At 39.6% G+C, this 23,736-nt stretch overlaps 3 protein-coding genes across 3 annotated transcripts; all 3 read left to right on the forward strand.

The window, feature by feature from the left end:
* The first annotated feature begins 2,528 nt into the window (after positions 1 to 2,528).
* On the forward strand, positions 2,529 to 6,466 carry LOC125888293 (extracellular calcium-sensing receptor-like). The gene is made up of 9 exons (XM_049575559.1): positions 2,529 to 2,653; positions 2,889 to 3,183; positions 3,313 to 3,399; positions 3,647 to 3,916; positions 4,192 to 4,395; positions 4,493 to 4,756; positions 5,030 to 5,257; positions 5,354 to 5,477; positions 5,556 to 6,466. Exons 1-9 carry the CDS (start codon positions 2,544 to 2,546, stop codon positions 6,464 to 6,466), a joined length of 2,493 nt encoding a protein of 830 aa, XP_049431516.1. The 5' UTR covers positions 2,529 to 2,543.
* Positions 6,467 to 8,704: 2,238 nt separating this feature from the next.
* On the forward strand, positions 8,705 to 12,817 carry LOC125889000 (extracellular calcium-sensing receptor-like; the record flags this gene model as incomplete). The annotated part of the gene is made up of 9 exons (XM_049576658.1): positions 8,705 to 8,871; positions 9,107 to 9,401; positions 9,531 to 9,617; positions 9,861 to 10,130; positions 10,378 to 10,587; positions 10,679 to 10,942; positions 11,384 to 11,611; positions 11,708 to 11,831; positions 11,910 to 12,817. Coding segments are annotated over 9 exons (2,553 nt in total), but the record flags the coding sequence as incomplete, so codon positions are not given.
* A 1,263-nt stretch (positions 12,818 to 14,080) lies between these two features.
* Positions 14,081 to 22,130, forward strand: LOC125889001 (extracellular calcium-sensing receptor-like). Its single transcript, XM_049576659.1, has 10 exons — positions 14,081 to 14,152; positions 17,828 to 17,999; positions 18,240 to 18,534; positions 18,710 to 18,796; positions 18,928 to 19,197; positions 19,776 to 19,979; positions 20,077 to 20,340; positions 20,697 to 20,924; positions 21,021 to 21,144; positions 21,223 to 22,130. Exons 2-10 carry the CDS (start codon positions 17,890 to 17,892, stop codon positions 22,128 to 22,130), a joined length of 2,490 nt encoding a protein of 829 aa, XP_049432616.1. The 5' UTR covers positions 14,081 to 14,152; positions 17,828 to 17,889.
* The last annotated feature ends 1,606 nt before the right edge of the window (positions 22,131 to 23,736 follow it).

A 23,736-nucleotide genomic window follows, 5' to 3' on the forward strand; every position in this document is an offset into this window, starting at 1 on the left:
CCAGAAGGTGAACTGGCACCTCTCCAGCTACCAGTCCACGCTCCGTATTTTGGTCCGGATGGGGACTTGAACAGGCGACCCTCCGGTTCCCAACCCAAGTCCCTATGGACTGAGCGACTGCCGCCCCTATAATTCCCATGTTCATGTCTCTGAGAAATTGTTATGAAAAATGTGAATAAAAGTGAAAGTACAGAACAAAATCTTGATTGATTTATTGACAAATGACATAGGCATGGGCATGTGATGTGAGTATGTCATTTTTATCTTGTTCAAAAATAGGGCTGCCATCTATGAGGTTAGAGGGAGGTTGGTATAGCAGAGGGAGGTTGGTATGGTGGGCAGAGGGAGGTCCACATTGTAAAAGTCTTGACTCTAATATGTCAAGATAGAAAATACATTTTCACCTGTCTCTATCCAGTGTTTAGGTCTGTGGAATTTATGCTAATTAGCACATACTTAATTAGATTATGCACCATTTGCTCTTGTACACAAACAATTTCAAAAAACTTCCAAAACATTTTTTGTTTGTCTGAATGTGAGTTATCAAATTTCATAGTGATATCTGTTTATTAATTTTTTTACCCTATTCACCATGGCAGCCATTTTTGTTTTGGCCACGGCGGCCATTTGCCCACTGTGGCGGACAAGCACCTCCGTGATTTTTCATGTCTAGGGACCCCTTGACTTATTCCAAGTGAGAAATCATGTCAACCACAAATTCCGCACAGGACGACATAGCAGGTACAGGACTACTGACCCCAGGTTTCACTCTGTATTAATCCAACCAGATTCTGCCACAGTGTCTCCCAAACCAATCATATTGTTTCTGTCTTTCCATATGTTAATCAGATGATTCCACCCAATATACGTATTGTGTATGATAGTAAAACTCCTGTTGGTTCTGGCTGTGTTCAAGGCCTTCAAGCCAGAAGGTGGAGCCAGTCTGAAGTGGTTTGTTGCTGTGCAGCAGAAAGGAACACTGCCGGGGTCTCACTTATAAAACAATGCATAGGGTCCATACTAAAAAGTGGAGGTATTTGCCATTCTGGCCTTCAGTTTTGGTCTCTTGGTGGCACTGTTTTGACCCAAATGTTACATAATCCTGCCAACACCAGAAATGAACACACACAGTGAGTCATGGAACCACCACACATAAAAGTCCGTGAAGCAACCTTGTGAAGAAACTGAAAGCAATAAAGATGTTTGTGTGAAACTCTTTCTTAAGTTCTTTATTTTTGCCCGTTTTGCTTATTTGAGAAACGCTGATAACTTTGATAGACTTTGCTTCAGTTTTCACCAGAGTAAGACTCAAAGATTAAATCAAAGATTAAATCAAACCACTTTTATGTGACAGTTGTATTTGTTCTAGTACCCCCACAAAGGATTATTGAAACTTTGAGGAAGCTACTGTCCATCTCCATACAGTGTGAACTGATGAATTGATTCACTGAATACCATTGTTAGTGCTCACTTCTGCAAGTGATTCATTTGCATAAATGAACAGTAACAGACAGATGGAACAACCTAAATGGGTTCTTGTCTCTGTGGAGAAAAAAGAAATGTTATTACATTTAATTTAGTCCCCTATACAACAACCCACTGGTGCAGAATACAAACATGTGAAGCACTTAATCAAATCCTCTAAGTTTAGGCATCCTGCCTCTCCACCCAAGTCAATAAATTTTCACACTTTGTGACTGAAACTTTGGATATCAACTGAAGTGAGTGTAGTTGTGCTCATAATACCATATAGCTATACCATACCATCACTACAACAATAAATATAGTGTCAAAAGACCATAATTCCTGTCCACAACATGAATGAAAAAGGTATATCATTGTTTTGCCTTAAAGCATTACAAAAAGGCATCAAAGTACCACCCAAACATATGGTACACATTAAGTTGTACTAACAAAATCTAATTATGGGATATGTAATACCAAATGAATAAAAATAAAAGTTAAAAAAAACAGTGAAAAAGAAAAAAAATCATTCCCAAAAAAATCGATTCAAGCAAGAGACACCTAATCAATACTGTGTAGCCGATTACAAATCCAAGACACATTTACAGAGTGTATTTAAAAAATAAATAAGATGAGCCTCAATTTTCTACATAAAAAAAGAAAAGGTAAACAATAAATTTGAAAAAAATGTTTCAGATGGTAGATGGCTAATGCTTGCTGAAACACTTGCTGATATGGCATAGCATTTACATTACGTTTAAGATGTTATATTAACATAATTAAGCTGACGTGTGTTGTGCCCTGCCCCTGTCACCCTAGTGGATGATGTTAAAGAATAAACATTGACAGAAAGCCTGCAGTGGGGATTACATAGCGGTGTATATAAAATTAAGTAACCCTGTATAAAGACCAAAAACAGATGTGAAGGGAGGAGGGCAGTTATGGGGCCTTTTCTTGACAGATATTTCCTCTTGTGTTTGTGTCTTACCTTGTTCTTTTTCTCTTCCTCCTCTTTATGCTCTGTGTCTTCCTCTCCTCCCTCATCTTGTAAAATACGGAGAAAGTTTCGTCTTAATGAAATGCAAAAGCCTGGTGATGTGATTCTGGGTGAGCTGTTTGAGGTCCACTTCACCTCTGTCTTCCCTGAGCGAACTTTCACCTCAGAGCCACAAGAGCCCAGCTGCAAAGGGTAAGTTACAAAGACATGTAAGAGACAGTATAGATCTGTACAAGTTAAAATGTCTGCTCAAAATAATAGTAAATGGTGATTAATGTAACTTTCATGAGAGTTTCAGTTTCTTTAGGATAAAGCCCTAAAAAGTAATTTATTACACCTGCATAATGTTATCAATACAGGTTAAGAGTTTAGTTTTTACAGAGCTGCATTGCTGTTAAGTGGTTAATAGTGTCATTTTGTGTGTTAGCTTTGACACTCTAGGGTTCAGGCATGCCATGACCATGGCCTTTGCTATTGATGAGATCAACAACAACTCCAATCTGCTTCCAAATGTGACTCTGGGATACAGTCTTTATGATAACTGTGCGGCACTTGTCGTTGGATTCAGTGGTGCATTGTCATTGGCAAGTGGTCGAGAGGAACAGTTTCTGCTAAAAGAGAACTGTTTAGGAGCCCCTCCAGTCCTGGGCATTGTGGGTGATTCCTACTCAACATTTTCTATTGCCACCTCCAATGTATTAGGTTTATACAGAATGCCCATTGTAAGTTTCCTATTAGCATTTGTATTGTATTTTAATATACTGTATTTGAATTAATGTCACCTGTAAAATTCATACATTGTTGAAATATTCAGACAGGGTCTGACTTGCATGTTTTCTTTTATTTTACAGGTGAGTTATTTTGCCACATGTACCTGCCTGAGTGATCGGCAACAGTTTCCATCCTTTTTTAGAACAATCCCAAGTGATGCTTTCCAGGTGAAAGACTATTACAAGTTGAGAACTCCAAATAATGTCTCTTTCAGGCTACACAGAATGCTCATAGAAATTGTCCTTAAATGAAACAATTCATTTTCTTCTCTCTTTATGGGATTAATTAAGATTGTGAAATATATGTAAACATACCGTATAACACATATTTTTTTTGGTTGTTTTTTTTTAAAGTTAGCTATTTATGATATTTTAGTCTGTGCACCACTCCCTTAACACTAATATATCCACTCAGGTGCGTGCCATGATTCAGATTCTGAAACACTTCGGCTGGACTTGGGTTGGCCTTCTGGTCAGTGATGACGATTATGGACTCCATGTTGCCCGATCCTTTCAGTCTGACCTGGCTCAGTCTGGTGGAGGTTGTTTGGCCTACTTAGAGGTTTTGCCCTGGGACAGCGAATCAAGTGAACTCAGGAGGATTGTACATTTGATAAAGACATCAACGTCTCGTGTAGTCATTGTGTTTGCACATGAGTTTCACATGATTCAACTGATGGAAGAGGTTAGAATTAAAAAATTACAATGAAAACCACCCATTATGCATTGAAAAAACAGTTTATTTAACTCCCTTTATAGTTACTGTACCTTTCATTGCAATTTGCGGACTCAGTGTTAAAGTGGGCATTTTCCACTTAGTAACTTTTGATCATCTGTGCTCATATGACAAACAAAGCCAGACAGAGGCTCTGTTGTTGGCAAATCTATATTTGCTACAAAACATAGTGTATTTTTTTTCAACAGAAGTCTGAAATATATGTTTAATAACATGACACACAGGTGGTGAAGCAGAATGTGACAGGTCAGCAGTGGATAGCAAGTGAAGCCTGGACAGCATCTGCTGCACTACAGACGCCCCGCTTCATGCCATACTTGAGTGGCACACTGGGCATTGCAATCCGTCGAGGAGACATACCTGGGCTCAGGGAATTCCTCTTGCAAATACGTCCTGACCAAAATGACAACAACTATGAAAATAAAATGGTGAGAGTTGATTCTTGTGAATTCATTTCAAATTAATTCATTAATTGATAACATGGATTGTTATTTCTATAAATACTGTCTTTTTATTATCTTTAAGGTGAGACAGTTTTGGGAATACACTTTTCAGTGTAAATTTGATCCAGCAGCTGAAGCTGGGGGGGCACCATGCACTGGACAAGAAGATCTAGAGAATGTGCAGACTGAGATTTTAGATCTTTCTAACCTCAGGCCTGAGTACAATATTTACAAAGCTGTGTATGCCCTGGCATATGCTGTTGATGATATGCTGCGCTGTGTGCCTGGGAGAGGGCCTTTCAGTGGGCACAGCTGTGCTAATGTGCAAACACTGGAGCCATGGCAGGTGGGATATCAGCTTACACTCTACCTCTTTATGTTTTGAGAACACCTGCTAAACCTTGAGGTACTTTCTGAATGTAGTTTTGTGAGTAGGCCCATAAAACAACAGCCTGAATTTCAGGGTGTCTCAATCCTTAGACTAAATTAACAAAGTTAAAAATGTTTCAAAATTTAAAATTGTCGTTGAAGTGGCTTTGTTGCAAATTATTTGAAAGTATGATAAACCTTTGTTTGGATGGAATTACTCCTTTTCAGTATTTGTTTCGTCTTTTTGCAGCTTGTACATTATTTGCAAAAGGTCAACTTCACCACAGCATTTGGTGATGAAGTGTCATTTGATGAGAATGGTGATGCTTTACCAATATATGATATCATGAACTGGCTGTGGCTCCCTGATGGACGAACTAAAGTTCAGAATGTTGGTGAGGTTAAGAGGTTGGCCTTCAAGGGTGAAGAACTCACAATCAATGAAGACAAAATTTTCTGGAACTTTGAATTCAAGGAGGTTATTTCTGCTATCTTCAGACACCTCTACATTTTGCAGATAAATCTTGACCGTGTATTAAAATACACAATGATGGATACATATGTCTCCTTACAGCCACCCCGCTCAGTGTGCAGTGACAGCTGTCCTCCAGGTACCCGCATGGCCAGAAAGAAGGGGGAGCCTGAGTGCTGTTTTGACTGCATCCCTTGTTCTGAGGGGAAGATCAGCAATATGACTGGTTGGTATTCAGTTTTATACATCACAGTTTGGAAAAATAATATAAACATGTATCTCAAGATTTTCCCTGTATTCTCAGACTCTGTGGAGTGCACCAGCTGTCCAGAGGATTTCTGGTCCAGCCCCCAGGGTGACCACTGTATTCCCAAGGAAACTGAGTTCCTGTCCTACCATGAGCCTCTGGGTATCTGTTTGACAACTGCCTCATTGCTGGGCACATTTATATGTGTTGTTGTGCTGGGAATCTTCACCTGTAATCACAGTACACCCATGGTACGTGCCAACAATTCAGAACTGAGTTTCCTGCTTTTGGTGTCACTCAAACTATGTTTCCTGTGTTCTCTGCTGTTTATTGGACGTCCCAGGCTGTGGACATGCCAGCTGAGACATGCAGCATTTGGAATCAGCTTTGTGCTTTGTGTATCATGTATCCTGATGAAAACCATGGTGGTTCTGGCTGTGTTCAAGGCCTCCAAGCCAGGAGGTGGAGCCTATCTCAAGTGGTTTGGTGCTGTGCAGCAGAGAGGAACAGTTCTGGCTCTGACCTGCATTCAGGCAGCAATCTGCACTGCTTGGATTGTCTCTTCCTCACCAGCTCCTCATAAAAACACTCAATACCACAATGACAAGATAGTTTATGAGTGTGTAGTTGGGTCCACAATTGGTTTTGCAGTGTTGCTAGGTTACATTGGCTTACTGGCTATCCTCAGCTTCCTGTTAGCATTCCTGGCAAGGAATCTTCCAGATAACTTCAATGAGGCCAAACTCATCACTTTCAGCATGCTGATCTTCTGTGCAGTGTGGGTGGCCTTTGTCCCTGCTTACGTTAACTCTCCAGGAAAATATGCAGATGCAGTGGAGGTATTTGCCATCCTGGCCTCCAGTTTTGGCCTCTTGGTGTCACTGTTTGGACCCAAATGTTACATTATCCTGTTGAGACCAGAGAGGAACACAAAGAAAGCAATCATGGGTCGAGGAACTAAGTCATAAAATCAGCACTTAAAGTAAATTCATCAAGTCATCTGACCCGCTCTGTATTTTGTATTCAAACGATGAAATTAGAAGCAATAAAAAAATGCTAATAAAAATGAGTCTTTCATTGTTATTATTATTTAAATTTTGGCATGTTCATTAATTTTAACATTCCTTGGGATGCTCCAAATTCCCAGCCACTCCTTCCACCTATGACCATCTTATCAAGACCTTTGACATGTCCTTCCACATCCCAGGAACCCAGGTTTCCAACTTTAAATGAAGCAAAAATGTCCAGAGTGGCTTATTTCACTCCATACATTTTTCTTTGGCCTCAATTTGTATTTGAGTCCTTTCAAATCTATCCAAAACAACATAAATTGTAGATAAGTTTACCATGCATCTCCACAGGACCTACTTTTCACCATGTCAGGCACAGTTAAAACACACTTCTGGTTCCAACACCACCTCATTTCATTCACAAATCTCTCTGCTGCATTCTCAGGCTTCTACTCCATCAGCTGTAGGTGTCACTCTATATTAATCCAACCAGATTCTGCCACAGTGTCTCCCAAACCAATCATACTGTTTCTGTCTTTCCATATGTTAATCAGATGATTCCACCCAATATACGTATTTTGTATGATAAAAACTCCTGTTGGTTCTGGCTGTGTTCAAGGCCTTCAAGCCAGAAGGTGAAGCCAGTCTGAAGTGGTTTGGTGCTGTGCAGCAGAAAGGAACACTGCCGGGGTCTCACTTATAAAACAATGCATCGGGTCCATACTAAAAAGTGGAGGTATTTGCCATTCTGGCCTTCAGTTTTGGTCTCTTGGTGGCACTGTTTTGACCCAAATGTTACATAATCCTGCCAACACCAGAAATGAACACACACAGTGAGTCATGGAACCACCACACATAAAAGTCCTTGAAGCAACCTTGTGAAGAAACTGAAAGCAATAAAGATGTTTGTGTGAAACTCTTTCTTAAGTTCTTTATTTTTGCCCGTTTTGCTTCATCATGTTCCCTACTATTTGAGAAACGCTGATAACTTTGATAGACTTTGCTTCAGTTTTCACCAGAGTAAGACTCAAAGATTAAATCAAACCACTTTTATGTGACAGTTGTATTTGTTCTAGTACCCCCACAAAGGATTATTGAAACTTTGAGGAAGCTACTGTCCATCTCCATACAGTGTGAACTGATGAATTGATTCACTGAATACCATTGTTAGTGCTCGCTTCTGCAAGTGATTCATTTGCATAAATGAACAGTAACAGACAGATGGAACAACCTTAATGGGTTCTTGTCTCTGTGGAGAAAAAAGAAATGTTATTACATTTAATTTAGTCCCCTATACAACAACCCACTGGTGCAGAATACAAACATGTGAAGCACTTAATCAAATCCTCTAAGTTTAGGCATCCTGCCTCTCCACCCAAGTCAATAAATTTTCACACTTTGTGACTGAAACTTTGGATATCAACTGAAGTGAGTGTAGTTGCGCTCATAATACCATATAGCTACACCATATCATCACTACAACAATAAATATAGTGTCAAAAGACCATAATTCCTGTCCACAACATGAATGAAAAAGGTATATCATTGTTTTGCCTTAAAGCATTACAAAAAGGCATCAAAGTACCACCCAAACATATGGTACACATTAAGTTGTACTAACAAAATCCAATTATGGGATATGTAATACCAAATGGATAAAAATAAAAGTTAAAAAAAAAACAGTGAAAAAGAAAAAAAAATCATTCCCAAAAAAATCGATTCAAACAAGAGACACCTAATCAATACTGTGTAGCCGATTACAAATCCAAGACACATTTACAGAGTGTATTTAAAAAATAAATAAGATGAGCCTCAATTTTCTACATAAAAAAAGAAAAGGTAAACAATAAATTTGAAAAAAATCTTTAAGATGGTAGATGGCTAATGCTTGCTGAAACACTTGCTGATATGGCATAGCATTTACATTACGTTTAAGATGTTATATTAACATAATTAAGCTGACGTGTGTTGTGCCCTGCCCCTGTCACCCTAGTGAATGATGTTAAAGAATAAACATTGACAGAAAGCCTGCAGTGGGGATTACATAGCGGTGTATATAAAATTAAGTAACCCTGTATAAAGACCAAAAACAGATGTGAGGGGAGGAGGGCAGTTATGGGGCCTTTTCTTGACAGATATTTCCTCTTGTGTTTGTGTCTTACCTTGTTCTTTTTCTCTTCCTCCTCTTTATGCTCTGTGTCTTCCTCTCCTCCCTCATCTTGTAAAATACGGAGAAAGTTTCGTCTTAATGAAATGCAAAAGCCTGGTGATGTGATTCTGGGTGGGCTGTTTGAGGTCCACTTCACCTCTGTCTTCCCTGAGCGAACTTTCACCTCAGAGCCACAAGAGCCCAGCTGCAAAGGGTAAGTTACAAAGACATGTAAGAGACAGTATAGATCTGTACAAGTTAAAATGTCTGCTCAAAATAATAGTAAATGGTGATTAATGTAACTTTCATGAGAGTTTCAGTTTCTTTAGGATAAAGCCCTAAAAAGTAATTTATTACACCTGCATAATGTTATCAATACAGGTTAAGAGTTTAGTTTTTACAGAGCTGCATTGCTGTTAAGTGGTTAAAAGTGTCATTTTGTGTGTTAGCTTTGACACTCTAGGGTTCAGGCATGCCATGACCATGGCCTTTGCTATTGATGAGATCAACAACAACTCCAATCTGCTTCCAAATGTGACTCTGGGATACAGTCTTTATGATAACTGTGGTGCACTTGTCGTTGGATTCAGTGGTGCATTGTCATTGGCAAGTGGTCAAGAGGAACAGTTTCTGCTTAAAGAGAACTGTTTAGGAGCCCCTCCAGTCCTGGGCATTGTGGGTGATTCCTACTCAACATTTTCTATTGCCACTTCCAATGTATTAGGTTTATACAGAATGCCCACTGTAAGTTTCCTATTAGCATTTGTATTGTATTTTAATACATTGTATTTGAATTAATGTCACCTGTAAAATTCATACATTGTTGAAATATTCAGACAGGGTCTGACGTGCATGTTTTCTTTAATTTTACAGGTGAGTTATTTTTCCACATGTACCTGCCTGAGTGATCGGCAACAGTTTCCATCCTTTTTTAGAACAATCCCAAGTGATGCTTTCCAGGTGAAAGACTATTACAAGATGAGATCTCCAAATAATCTCTCTTTCAGGCTACACAGAATGCTCATAGAAATTGTCCTTAAATGAAACAAATCATTTTCTTCTCTCTTTATGGGATTAATTAAGATTGTGAAACATATGTAAACATACCGTATAACACATAAAAGTTAAAAGAAATTTAAAAGTTAGCTATGTATGATATTTTAGTCTGTGCACCACTCCCTTAACACTAATATATCCACTCAGGTGCGTGCCATGATTCAGATTCTGAAACACTTTGGCTGGACTTGGGTTGGCCTTCTGGTCAGTGATGATGATTATGGACTCCATGTTGCCCGATCCTTTCAATCTGACCTGGCTCAGTCTGGTGGAGGTTGTTTGGCCTACTTAGAGGTTTTGCCCTGGGACAGTGAATCAAGTGAACTCAGGAGGATTGTACATTTGATAAAGACATCAACGTCTCGTGTAGTCATTGTGTTTGCACATGAGTTTCACATGATTCATCTAATGGAAGAGGTTAGAATGAAAAAATTACAATGAAAACCACCCATTATGCATTGAAAAAACAGTTTATTTAACTTTATAGTTACCTTTCATTGCAATTTGCAGACTCAGTGTTAAAGTGGGCATTTTCCATTTTCTGTCTGACAAACAAAGCCAGACAGAGGCTCTGTTGTTGGTAAATCTATATTTGCTACAAAACATAGTGTATTTTTTTTCAACAGAAGTCTGAAATATATGTTTAATATGATATGATACACAGGTGGTGAAGCAGAATGTGACAGGCCAGCAGTGGATAGCAAGTGAAGCCTGGACAGCAGTTTCTGTGCTCCAGACGCCCCGCTTCATGCCATACTTGAGTGGCACACTGGGCATTGCAATCCGTCGAGGAGACATACCTGGGCTCAGGGAATTCCTCTTGCAAATACGTCCTGACCAAAATGACAACAACTATGAAAATAAAATGGTGAGAGTTGATTCTTGTGAATTCATTTCAAATTAATTCATTAATTGATAACATGGATTATTATTTCTATAAATACTGTCTTTTTATTATCTTTAAGGTGAGACAGTTTTGGGAATACACTTTTCAGTGTAAATTTGATCCAGCAGCTGAAGCTAGGGAGACACCATGCACTGGACAAGAAGATCTAGAGAATGTGCAGACTGAGATCTTAGATCTTTCTAACCTCAGGCCTGAGTACAATATTTACAAAGCTGTGTATGCCCTGGCATATGCTCTTGATGATATGCTGCGCTGTGTGCCTGGGAGAGGGCCTTTCAGTGGGCACAGCTGTGCTAATGTGCAAACAATGGAGCCATGGCAGGTGGGATATCAGCTTACACTCTACCTCTTTATGTTTTGAGAACACCTGCTAAACCTTGAGGTACTTTCTGAATGTAGTTTTGTGAGTAGGCCCATAAAACATGTTGAACCCCCCCCCCCCCAAAAAATGTAAATGATGAGTTTGGTACAGTGGCTACGATTGTTATAATCTTTCTTTCAATATATTCAATGCTAGACATAGCAGGAAAAACAAATTCCCATGTAGTTTTGTGACAGTAATGAGTCATTAATGTTATTTAACCAAGTAATGCAAAACAACAGCCTGGTGTCTCAATCCTTAGACTAAATTAAAAAAAGTTAAAAATGTTTGAAAATTTAAAATTGTCGTTGAAGTGGCTTTGTTGCAAATTATTTGAAAGTATGATAAACCTTTGTTTGGATGGAATTACTCCTTTTCAGTATTTGTTTCGTCTTTTTGCAGCTTGTACATTATTTGCAAAAGGTCAACTTCACCACAGCATTTGGTGATGAAGTGTCATTTGATGAGAATGGTGATGCTTTACCAATATATGATATCATGAACTGGCTGTGGCTCCCTGATGGACGAACTAAAGTTCAGAATGTTGGTGAGGTTAAGAGGTTGGCCTTCAAGGGTGAAGAACTCACAATCAATGAAGACAAAATTTTCTGGAACTTTGAATCTAGAGAGGTTATTTCTGCTATCTTCAGACACCTCTACATTTTGCAGGTAAACCTTGACAGTGTATCAAAATACACAATGATGGATAAATATGTCTCCTTACAGCCACCCCGCTCAGTGTGCAGTGACAGCTGTCCTCCAGGTACCCGCATGGCCAGAAAGAAGGGGGAGCCTGAGTGCTGTTTTGACTGCATCCCTTGTTCTGAGGGGAAGGTCAGCAATATGACTGGTTGGTATTCAGTTTTATACATCACAGTTTGGAAAAATAATATAAACATGTATCTCAAGATTTTCCCTGTATTCTCAGACTCCATGGAGTGCACCAGTTGTCCAGAGGATTTCTGGTCCAGCCCCCAGGGTGACCACTGTATTCCCAAGGAAACTGAGTTCCTGTCCTACTACGAGCCTCTGGGTATCTGTTTGACAACTGCCTCATTGCTGGGCACATTTATATGTGTTGTTGTGCTGGGAATCTTCACCTGTAATCACAGTACACCCATGGTACGCGCCAACAATTCAGAACTGAGTTTCCTGCTTTTGGTGTCACTCAAACTATGTTTCCTGTGTTCTCTGCTGTTTATTGGACGTCCCAGGCTGTGGACATGCCAGCTGAGACATGCAGCATTTGGGATCAGCTTTGTGCTTTGTGTATCATGTATCCTGATGAAAACCATGGTGGTTCTGGCTGTGTTCAAGGCCTCCAAGCCAGGAGGTGGAGCCTATCTCAAGTGGTTTGGTGTTGTGCAGCAGAGAGGAACAGTTTTAGCTCTGACCTGCATTCAGGCAGCAATCTGCACTGCTTGGATTGTCTTTGCCTCCCCCATGCCTCATAAAAACACTCAGTACCACAATGACAAGATAGTTTATGAGTGTCTAGTTGGCTCCACAGTTGGTTTTGCAGTGTTACTGGGCTATATTGGCTTACTGGCTATCCTCAGCTTCCTGTTAGCCTTCTTGGCAAGGAATCTTCCAGATAACTTCAATGAGGCCAAACTCATCACTTTCAGCATGCTGATCTTCTGTGCAGTGTGGGTGGCCTTTGTCCCTGCTTATGTTAACTCTCCAGGAAAATATGCAGATGCAGTGGAGGTATTTGCCATCCTGGCCTCCAGTTTTGGTCTCTTGGTGGCACTGTTTGGACCCAAATGTTACATAATCCTGCTCAGACCAGAGAGAAACACAAAGAAAGCAATCATGGGTCGTGGAACCACTTAGTCATTGAAGTAGCAGTTACAATAAAATTATTAACTAGTCTGAACCACTATGTGTTTTGTGTTCGTTCAGTCGTGATCTGCCTGTGAAATAACCAGTATGTAACAAACGAGTAAGATTTTTTATATTAATTAATTAAGTAATGAATTTGTAACAATTACATTCACAAGACACTGGAAGCAATAAAAAATGTCTTTGTAGAACACATGCTCTGTTATTGCCTTTTGTTGGCTTAATCCTGTTCCCTACCCATAAGGAAATGTAACATATGTACACATATTGCATTTCCGTATACGAAATCTGTGTACATATGGAGTAGTAGTGGCCAAAGTGAGAGACACAGCTTTGTCTCTTGTTATCCATTTAACGCTTAAGTATCTGGGATAAACATGTATTGAATAATTATGTCAGAAGCTAAGAATCACCCACAATATTAATTTCAACATTATCTCTGTAAAGCTGTTGAGGGGCTTAATTAGTTTGGAACTAATGGATGAAAATGTCCTTAAAACAGTCAAGTTCAGCTACGTTAAATTAAGGACTCAACTTGTGACCTGTAAAACTAGAAGGGTTCTTATATTTACATAAGGAGGGTACTCATTTAATTTACCATTATTATTCTTATTATACTATGTTTTGAATGTATTACATTATTAAACATTTTTTATTTGTCTATAATTTAATAATTTTCTTGTAATGTAATAACTTATTACATTATGCACAAAACTGTTACTACATTATGGGATCATGGTTTTCTTGCATTATGCTCTGACATTACATTATGAGCTTTGATTTCATATAAGTTATTACATTATGCTGCACACAGTAAGGAACAATGTTTGGCTATACAAAGAAAACAAAAGATTTCGACAAAAAAGCACAACCTCATCAGGTTGCTCATAAGTTCTGACATTGTCACCTGAAAATCACCTAAAACATGCACAATCCTCCTTTATCATGCAAAAAGTTTGAATTTGAGATAAAATGCAAAGTATCCATCCATCCATCCATCCATTTTCATCCATTTAACCAGGGACAAGTCGTGGGAGCAGCAGATCAAGCAGCAACAATTTCCAGCTCCTCCTGGGGACCCGTAGGTGTCCCCAGGCCAGATGACAGCCATAATCCCTCCAGCATCTTCTGGGTCTGCCTCGGGGCCTCCTACCAGTGGGATGTACCCAGAACACCCCTAACAGGAGGCATCCTGATCAGATGCCCAAAACCACATCAAAGGAGCAGTGGCTGTATTCCGAGTTCCCTCTGGATGTCCGAGCTCCTTACCCTGTTTCAAAGGATGAGCCTGGTCACCCCATGGAGGAAACTCATTTTGGCCCTCAGGTGAGAGTTGAGATATAGGTGGACCAGTAAATCGAAAGCTTTGCCTTCCAGCTCAGCTCCCTCTTCACCATGACCAAAGAAGCCACACCAAACCACCAATCTATCTCACACTCCATTCTAATCTTACTCATGAACAAAACCCAGAGATAATTGAACTCCCTCGCTTGAGACAGTAACTCTCTCCCAACCCCCAGGGAGCAATCCACTGGTTTCTGAGAGAGAACCATGGCCTCAGATTTGGAGGTGCTGACTCTCATCCCGACAGCTTCATACTCGGCTGCAAACCACCCTAATGCATGCTGGAGGTCACGGTGTGATGAAGCCAACAGAACCACATCATCTGCAAAAAGCAGAGATGCAATTCTGTGGTCCCCAAACCATACCCCTTCCTCCTCCCAGCTGCACATCAAGATCCTGTCCATGAATATCACAAACAGGATCGGTGACAAGGGACAACACTGGTGGAGGTCAACACCCACGGAGAATGTGTTTGACTTCATGCTGAGTATGTGGATGCAGCTCTCATTTTGGTCATACAGGGACCGGATGGCTCATAGCAGCAACCCCGGTTCCTCATAATCCCATAAGACTTCTCCAAGTCCACAATACACATGTAGGCCAGATGGGCAATCTCCCACGACCTCTACAGCAGCCTCGCAGGGGTTAAGAGCTGGTCCACTGTTCCACGGCCAAGACAGAATCCGCATTTCTCATCCTGAATCCAAGGTTCAACAATTGGTCAGAGCCTCCTTTCCAGCACTCTGGAGTAAACTTTTCCCGGGAGGCTGAGCAGTGTGATAACCTGATAACTGGAGCACACCTTCTCACACTCTCTGGTCCTCTTTTTTGGAAATGGGGACCACCACCCTTGTCTACCACTCTGCAGGCACCATCCAACCTCCACGCGACACTGAAAAGGTGTTGTAGTAGCATACAGCCTTCCTAAACTCTCCAGATTCTGGACTACAAGTAAATAGACAATGAGAAGGCCACAAGCGAGGGTCAAATGTTTATTACCCTGCCCCTGATTTTACTCCAGTCAGGAGGGATGCGTCCTCCAGACATCCGGGCACCAAAAGGGGGCGAAAGGGGTTCATTTGAGGTACTTCAAATGCTTTTTAAGTCATTAACTTGTAAAAGGGTTCCCCGCCCTGGGACAATGCGCCTTGATTAACAACCCTGCTAGGACCTTAAGACAATGCTTCTTTTCTCAACCACATCTTGCCCCTTCCTGTCACCCTGGGGGATCACGCCCTCCCCTCTCTTACCAAATGTTTCTGTGTGACAAAATTGAAATGTCTGTTGAAGGTGAAATTATACATTTGTTTCCTTTTTGTTGGTTGCTTTCCTATGTTCTAAACTTGTACATGGGTATGATCCATGTTTTCTCTCTGAATGATACTTTGCTTTAACCCTGTAAAAAAAAAAGATTGATAAGTTGCAAAATTCAATTTCAATTTCAACTGTTAACCCCTCATCTAATACGGAGCCATACTGCCATCTTGTGGTGGAGTTAAGAAGAGTTCCCGTAAGGAAGTCCACATAGTTAGAATTAAGATATAATTGGGGTTTATTAATCAACTTGTTTTCATGAACGTGTGCTTCTTCATTTTGTTTTTCATTATATATTGCAACTGTAGCTTAGTCTAGAGTGTGTGTATTTGAAGTAGCCTAGTTTAGACGGAACTCCACTTTGTATTCTTTTGCTCTCTCCTTTATTGTTACTCTCTTGTTGTGCTTTTCTTCATTTTAGCCTCTTGCTTTTATGTTTTGAGTATGCTCTTTCATTTTTTAGTTTATCTACTTGCTTTTGTGTATCTTATGTTTTTAACCAGTTACGTTTGATTCCTGCATAACTCTTTTGTGCTCACGATCAAAGTTATTTTAAAATTTTAAATTTTGCTTATCCAGTTTTCTTTTATCTCCAGTGTTTTCAACATTTTTGTGCATTAATAATAACTTTGACAACAATATCAAACGGCCAACGATATTGTTTTCACCATTATTATAAGCGAGTAATCATAACGAAGTAGACCAGCAACTGCCAACCAGCTTCTTTGCTCCATATTCATCAGAACCAGCGGCTGCCAGCAGCACTTCGCCATTGATCCCCGCTGCTAAAATGTAGGCAAAGAACTTCCACAACTTGAGTAAGCCACTGTGCAATGAAGAGTGAGGTTGAGCAGGAGGCTTAGTTAATTATCCTGATTTTAATTGAGGTTTCATTAGGTGAATGGTTTTGCGCATCCCTGCGTTCCCAATTTATCGTAACTTACTCTCTCACTATCGCCAGATTAAATAACTCACACATGTTACCTCTCATTTCATTCCATTTATATACTGTTGATTTTGTGTTGTGTCATATAATTATCATTTGCTATTCATTTATTCAGTTGTTACATATTTAGCTAAATAAATCTTTATTTATTGCCAAGTCGTTGTCTGTGTATATCTTTTGGACAGGAGCTGAGATCACTGTAAAGAGAATTCATAACCCAGATATTGAGATTGATTCTTTATTGAAAAGCGTGCTGACGAATTAATAATTGGTTTACGGAGCTATTAATTTGATTAGTCCATTCCCTCATTAGGAGGGTGGTGCCCCAAAATTTTATTACGAGTGCAAACATTCTCTAAAAGGTATTTCCCCTACAGTGTGCCAGCCAAGACAGTCCAACAATGTCCAGAGTCCTTTAGCATCTCAGGGAGAATGCAAAATATCATCTGCATACAATGTGATTTGTTCCCAGATTGATTTCCTGACTATCATGGTGTTTCCTAGCTTCTGCAAGAGGCTCACTATTGGTGCAGAACACAAAAGTCTGAAGCAATTCATGAAATCCTGTAGGTTTCCGGTATCATCAGCTAAGTACATTTTTACATTTAAACATTAATAATTAACGACATTAAGTTGAGAAAATTAACTGAGTCATTTTAATTGAGCCTATGATAATGCCATAGAGTTAGACCCTACCATCACTACCAGAATTCCTGAAGTGTCGAAAGACCACCTTTCCTGTGACTAACATGGTTAAGCACACTATGATTCTTGATCTGCCTTAATGCATTACAAAAACAGATTGTTAGACTACCACACAAGTGAGAGTGTAACTTGTATTGACAAAATTAAACAAACACTATGGGATGTGTAATACAGAGATAATTAAAAAGAAAAAAGAAAAAATTGAGAAATCTTTCTCACCTGAGATAAAGGGTCCAAAACAATAGACTCGAGATCAGTGCTAGTCCTTTAAAATTGCTAGAAATTCCAAAATGTATTTACATAATAACCAAAATGGGCTTTAGGTGTCAAAAAAACAAAACAAGACATTAAAATTTGTTAGATAATTATGATGTGATAGATATGTAATATCCATGAATCATACTTGCTGAAACATTTTTAATATGGCATGGCATTTACATTATATTAACATAATTAAGCTGACGTGTGTTGTGCCCTGCCCCTGTCACCCTAGTGGATGATGTTAAAGAATAAACATTGACAGAAAGCCTGCAGTGGGGATTACATAGCGGTGTATATAAAAAATAAGTAACACTGAATGAAGACCAAAAACAGATGTGAAGGGAGGAGGGTAGTTATGGGGTTTTACCTTGACACATATTTGTTCATGTGTTTGTGTCTTACCTTGTTCTTTTTCTCTTCCTCCTCTTTAGGCTCTCTGCCTTCCTCTCCTCCCTCATCTTGTGAATTACGTAGAACTTTTCATCTTAATGAAATGCACAAGCCTGGTGATGTGATTCTGGGTGGGCTGTTTGAGGTCCACTTCACCTCTGTCTTCCCTAAGCAAACATTTACCTCAGAGCCGCAGCAGCCCAGCTGCAAAGGGTAAGTTACACAGACATGTAAGATCTGTACAAGTTAAAATGTCTGTTCATAATAATGTTAAATGGTGATTAATATAACTTTTCAGCACAGTTTCAGTGATACTTTAGAATTTTCAAGACACAGCTGTAAAACAACAATTTATCACACCTGCATAATGTTATCAATATAGGTTTAGAGTTTAGTTTTCACAAAGCTGTATTACGTTTAACAAGTGGTTAATAGTATCATTTTGTGTGTTAGCTTTGACACTCTAGGGTTCCGGCAAGCCATGACCATGGCCTTTGCTATTCATGAGATCAACAACAACTCCAATCTGCTTCCAAATGTGACTCTGGGATATAGTCTTTATGATAACTGTGGTGCACTCGTTATTGGATTCAGTGGTGCATTGTCACTGGCAAGTGGTCGAGAGGAGCAGTTTCTGTTTGAAAATAAATGTTTAGGAGCCCCTCCAGTCCTGGGGATTGTGGGTGATTCCTTCTCAACATCTTCTATTGCCATCTCCAATGTATTAGGTTTATACAGAATGCCCATTGTAAGTTTCCTATTAGCATTCATATAGCTGTATTTTAATACATTGTATTTGAATTAATGTCACCTGTAAAATTCATACATTGTTGAAATACGAAATAATTTTGACAGGGACTGATTTGCATGAGAAGGTTTTGTTGAGATTTTATTTTGTTTTGCTTTTTGTTTTGCTTGTACAGGTCAGTTATTTTTCCACATGCTCCTGCCTGAGCGATAGGCAACAGTTTCCATCCTTTTTTAGAACAATCCCAAGTGATGCTTTCCAGGTGAAACATTATAACCAAGTTGGGAACTTCAGTGTGAAACATATGTAAACATACAGTATAATACATTAAGTCAGCTGTTAATTTCATTTTAGTCTGTGCACTAATCCCTATACACAATTATATCCACTCAGGTGCGTGCTATGATTCAGATTCTAAAACACTTCAGCTGGACTTGGGTTGGCCTTCTGGTCAGTGATGATGATTATGGACTCCATGTTGCCCGATCCTTTCAATCTGATCTTGCTCAGTCTGGTGGAGGTTGTCTGGCCTACTTAGATGTTTTGCCCTGGGATGGTGATATGAGTGAACTCAGGAGGATTGTACATTTGATAAAGACATCAACGGCTCGTGTGGTCATGGTGTTTGGACATGAGTTTAACATGCTTCATCTAATGGAAGAGGTTAGAATTAAAATATCATTTAATGTTAAAATCCATTTTTTTTTTTAATGTAACATGATGAAATATTTCCATGGTTCATTTGAAATTCACTGACTAATCCTGTTGTGTCAATTATTATCAGTTTACGCTAACAACCAGGTCAAACTCTGTCATAACATTTAATAATGTTACATCTTTCTGTGTCAAAGAATCCAACTAGTGGAAGATTCAGCTCCGCTCAAAAAAAAAAGCACCAGCTGTGGAAGAACCACTACCTAACAGTGAAATGAATTACTAAATTATTCGAATAATTAGATATAATGGCTTAGGTTACAAAGGGAAACTAGAATGGTAGTTTTTAACTTCAGTAATGCATTTTGAGAAAGCCTAAACCACCCATTATGCATTAAAAAATGGAAAAACTGTTTATTTAACTTGCTTTATAGATACTGTACCTTTTATTGATATTTGCAGACTCAATGTTAAAGTGGGCAATTAATAACTTTTGATCATCAAATGACAAATAAAGCCAGACAAAGGCATAGTGTATTTTTTTCAACAGAAGTCTGAACATATGTTTTACATAATGTGATACACAGGTGGCTAGGCAGAACGTGACAGGCCAGCAGTGGATAGCAAGTGAAGCCTGGACAGCATCTGCTGCACTACAGACGCCCCGCTTCATGCCATACTTGAGTGGCACACTGGGCATTGCAATCCGTCGAGGAGACATACCTGGGCTCAGGGAATTCCTCTTGCAAATACGTCCTGACCAAAATGATGATATCTATGAAAATAAGATAGTGAGAGTTGATTCTCATGAATTCATTTCAAATTAATTCATTAATTGATAACATGGATTGTTATTTCTATAAATACTGTCTTTTTATTATCTTTAAGGTGAGACAGTTTTGGGAATACACTTTTCAGTGTAAATTTGATCCAGCAGCTGAAGCTGGGGGGACACCATGCACTGGACAAGAAGATCTAGAGAATGTGGAGTCTGAGATCTTAGATCTTTCTAACCTCAGGCCTGAGTACAATATTTACAAAGCTGTGTATGCCCTGGCATATGCTGTTGATGATATGCTGCGCTGTGTGCCTGGGAGAGGGCCTTTCAGTGGGCACAGCTGTGCTACTTTGCAAACACTGGAGCCATGGCAGGTGGGATATCAGCTTACAGTTCACCTCTTTATGTTTTGAGAACACCTGCTAAACTTTGAGGTACTTTCTGAATGTAGTTTTGTGAGTAGGCTTATAAAACACGATGGAAAAAAAAACACACAATGTAAATTATGAGTTGGGTACAGTGACTATTATTGTCATATTTAATACAGACATATCAGGAAAAAACACGTTCTCATTTAGTTTTGTGACAGTAATGACTGATTAATGCTATTTAACCCGGTTGGACAAAACAACAGCCTGAGTTTCAGGGTGTCTCAATCCTTAGACTAAATTAAGTAAAAAATGTTTGCATGGAGTCACTCCTTTTCAGTTTTTGTTTCATCTTTTTGCAGCTTGTACATTATTTGCAAAAGGTCAACTTCACCACAGCATTTGGTGATGAAGTGTCATTTGATGAGAATGGTGATGCTTTACCAATATATGATATCATGAACTGGTTGTGGCTCCCTGATGGACGAACGAAAGTTCAGAATGTTGGTGAGGTTAAGAGATTGGCCTTCAAGGGTGAAGAACTCACAATCAATGAAGACAAAATTTTCTGGAACTTTGAATCTAGAGAGGTTATTTCTGCTATTTTCAGACACCTCTCCATTCTGCAGATAAATCTTGACCGTGTATCAAAATACAGATTGATAGATTCATTTTTCTCTTTGCAGCCACCCCGGTCAGTGTGCAGTGACAGCTGTCCTCCAGGTACCCGCATGGCCAGAAAGAAGGGGGAGCCTGAGTGCTGTTTTGACTGCATCCCTTGTTCTGAGGGAAAAATCAGCAATATGACTGGTTGGTTTTCTGTTTTAAGCATTGCAGTTTATAGATATAATATTAACATGTGCCTCAACACTTTACCTATTTTCACAGACTCCATGGAGTGCACCAGTTGTCCAGAGGATTTCTGGTCCAGCCCTCAACGTGACCACTGTGTTCCTAAGGAAACAGAGTTCCTCTCCTACCATGAGCCTCTTGGTATCTGCTTGACGACCACCTCATTGCTGGGCACATTCATATGTACTGTTGTCCTGGTAGTCTTCACCTATCACCGCAGTACACCCATGGTACGCGCCAACAATTCAGAACTGAGTTTCCTGCTTTTGGTGTCACTCAAACTATGTTTCCTGTGTTCTCTGCTGTTTATTGGACGTCCCAGGCTGTGGACATGCCAACTGAGACATGCAGCATTTGGGATCAGCTTTGTGCTTTGTGTATCATGTATCCTGGTGAAAACCATGGTGGTTCTGGCTGTGTTTAAGGCCTCCAAGCCAGGAGGTGGAGCCTATCTCAAGTGGTTTGGTGCTGTGCAGCAGAGAGGAACAGTTCTGGCTCTGACCTGCATTCAGGCAGCAATCTGCACTGCTTGGCTTGTCTCTGCGTCACCAGTACCTCATAAAAATGCTCAATATCACAATGACAAGATTGTTTATGAGTGTCTAGTTGGCTCCACAGTTGGTTTTGCAGTGTTACTGGGCTATATTGGCTTACTGGCCATCCTCAGCTTCCTATTAGCTTTCTTGGCAAGGAATCTTCCAGATAACTTTAATGAGGCCAAACTCATCACTTTCAGCATGCTGATCTTCTGTGCAGTGTGGGTGGCCTTTGTCCCTGCTTATGTCAACTCTCCAGGAAAATATGCAGATGCAGTGGAGGTATTTGCCATCCTGGCCTCCAGTTTTGGCCTCTTGATGACGCTGTTTGGACCCAAATGTTACATAATCATGCTCAGACCAGAGAGAAATACAAAGAAAGCAATCATGGGTCGTGGAACCACTTAGTCATAGAAGTAGCAGTTACAATAAAATTATTAACTAGTCTGAACCACTATGTGTTTTGTATGTGAAATAACCAGTATGCAACAAATTAGTAAGTTATTATTATGATTATGATTATGATTATGTATTTATTTGTAAAGAATACATATAAATAAAACTGGAAGCAATAAATAATGTTTTTAAAAAACACATTCTTTGTTGTGCCCTTTCTTTTTTTCTTTTTTTTTTGTTTCATCCTGTTCCCTACCCATAAGGAAATGTAATATATGCATATATAGTGAATTTTCATGTACAAAATCTGTATACATATGATATAAAATCATGTGCAATATGAAATGTATCTACAATGAGAAGAGCCATCTCATGACAAAAGTGAGAGACATAGCTTTATATATTGTCATAGATTTAACATTTAAGTAATTGTAATTACTATGATTGGAATAATCACTTCCCAATCGAAGGATATACCAGAATATTAAATAATATATGAAGTTTAGTTGCCTTAAATGAAGGACTCAACTTGTGGCTTGCAACCAGAAGGGTTCTTATGCTTCAAGAACATAAGGAGGGTACTCATTTCATTTATCATTATTATTATGGCACTATGTGCTGAATTTATTGCTTTATTAAACATTTTTTATTTGTGTTTAATGTTATACTTTTCTCGTAAAGTAAGAACTTATTCCATTATGCTGCACACATTCAGGAAAAATGTTCGGCTATACAAATAAAACAAACAAATTTGAGAAAATTTGACCAGAGGCACCAATGTATAAGCAAGGAAGCACAACCTTATCAGGTTGCTCATAAATTCTAACATTATCAACTGAAAAGCAGCTAAAATATGCACAATCCTCCTATACCATGTATAGTGTTTGAATTTGAGATAAACTTCAAAATATCCATCCACCCATTTTCATCCGCTTATTCAGGGCCGGGTCATGAGGGCAGCAGGCCAAGCAAAGCACCTCAGACATCCCTCTCCCCTGCAACGCTTTCCAGCTCCTCCTGGGGTACCCCAAGGCGTTCCAAGGCCGGATGAGATATTTAATCCCTCCAGCATCTTCGAGGTCTGCCCCAAGGCCTCCTACCAGTGAGATGTGCCCTAAACACCTCTAATGGGAGGTGCCCAGGAGGCATCCTGATCAGATGCCCGAATGTTTCAACGTGAAGGAGCAGCAGCTCTACTCCGAGTTCCGATTTCCAAGCTCCCTACCCTATCTCTAAGGCTGAGCCCAGTCACCCTTCTGAGGACACTCATTTCACCCACTTGTGTCCATAATCTCATTCTTTCGGTCACTACCCAGAGTTCATGACCAAAGGTGAGGGTTGGGACATAGATGTACCAATAAATCGCAACCTTTGCCTTTCGGCTTAGATCCCTCTTTACCACAATGGTCCAGCACAGTGACCTCATCACTGCAGAAACCGCACAAAACCACTGATCCAACTCATGTTCTATTCTACCCTCACTTGTGAACAAGACCCTGAGACACTTGAACTCCCTCGCTTGAGACAGTAACTCTCTCCCAACCCACAGGGAGCAATCCACCGGTTTCTGGAAGAGAATCATGGACTCAGATTTACTCTCATCCCGACCACTTCACAC

This window comes from Epinephelus fuscoguttatus, linkage group LG5, assembly GCF_011397635.1.
Source record: "Epinephelus fuscoguttatus linkage group LG5, E.fuscoguttatus.final_Chr_v1".
NCBI classification, from domain to species: domain Eukaryota; kingdom Metazoa; phylum Chordata; class Actinopteri; order Perciformes; family Serranidae; genus Epinephelus; species Epinephelus fuscoguttatus.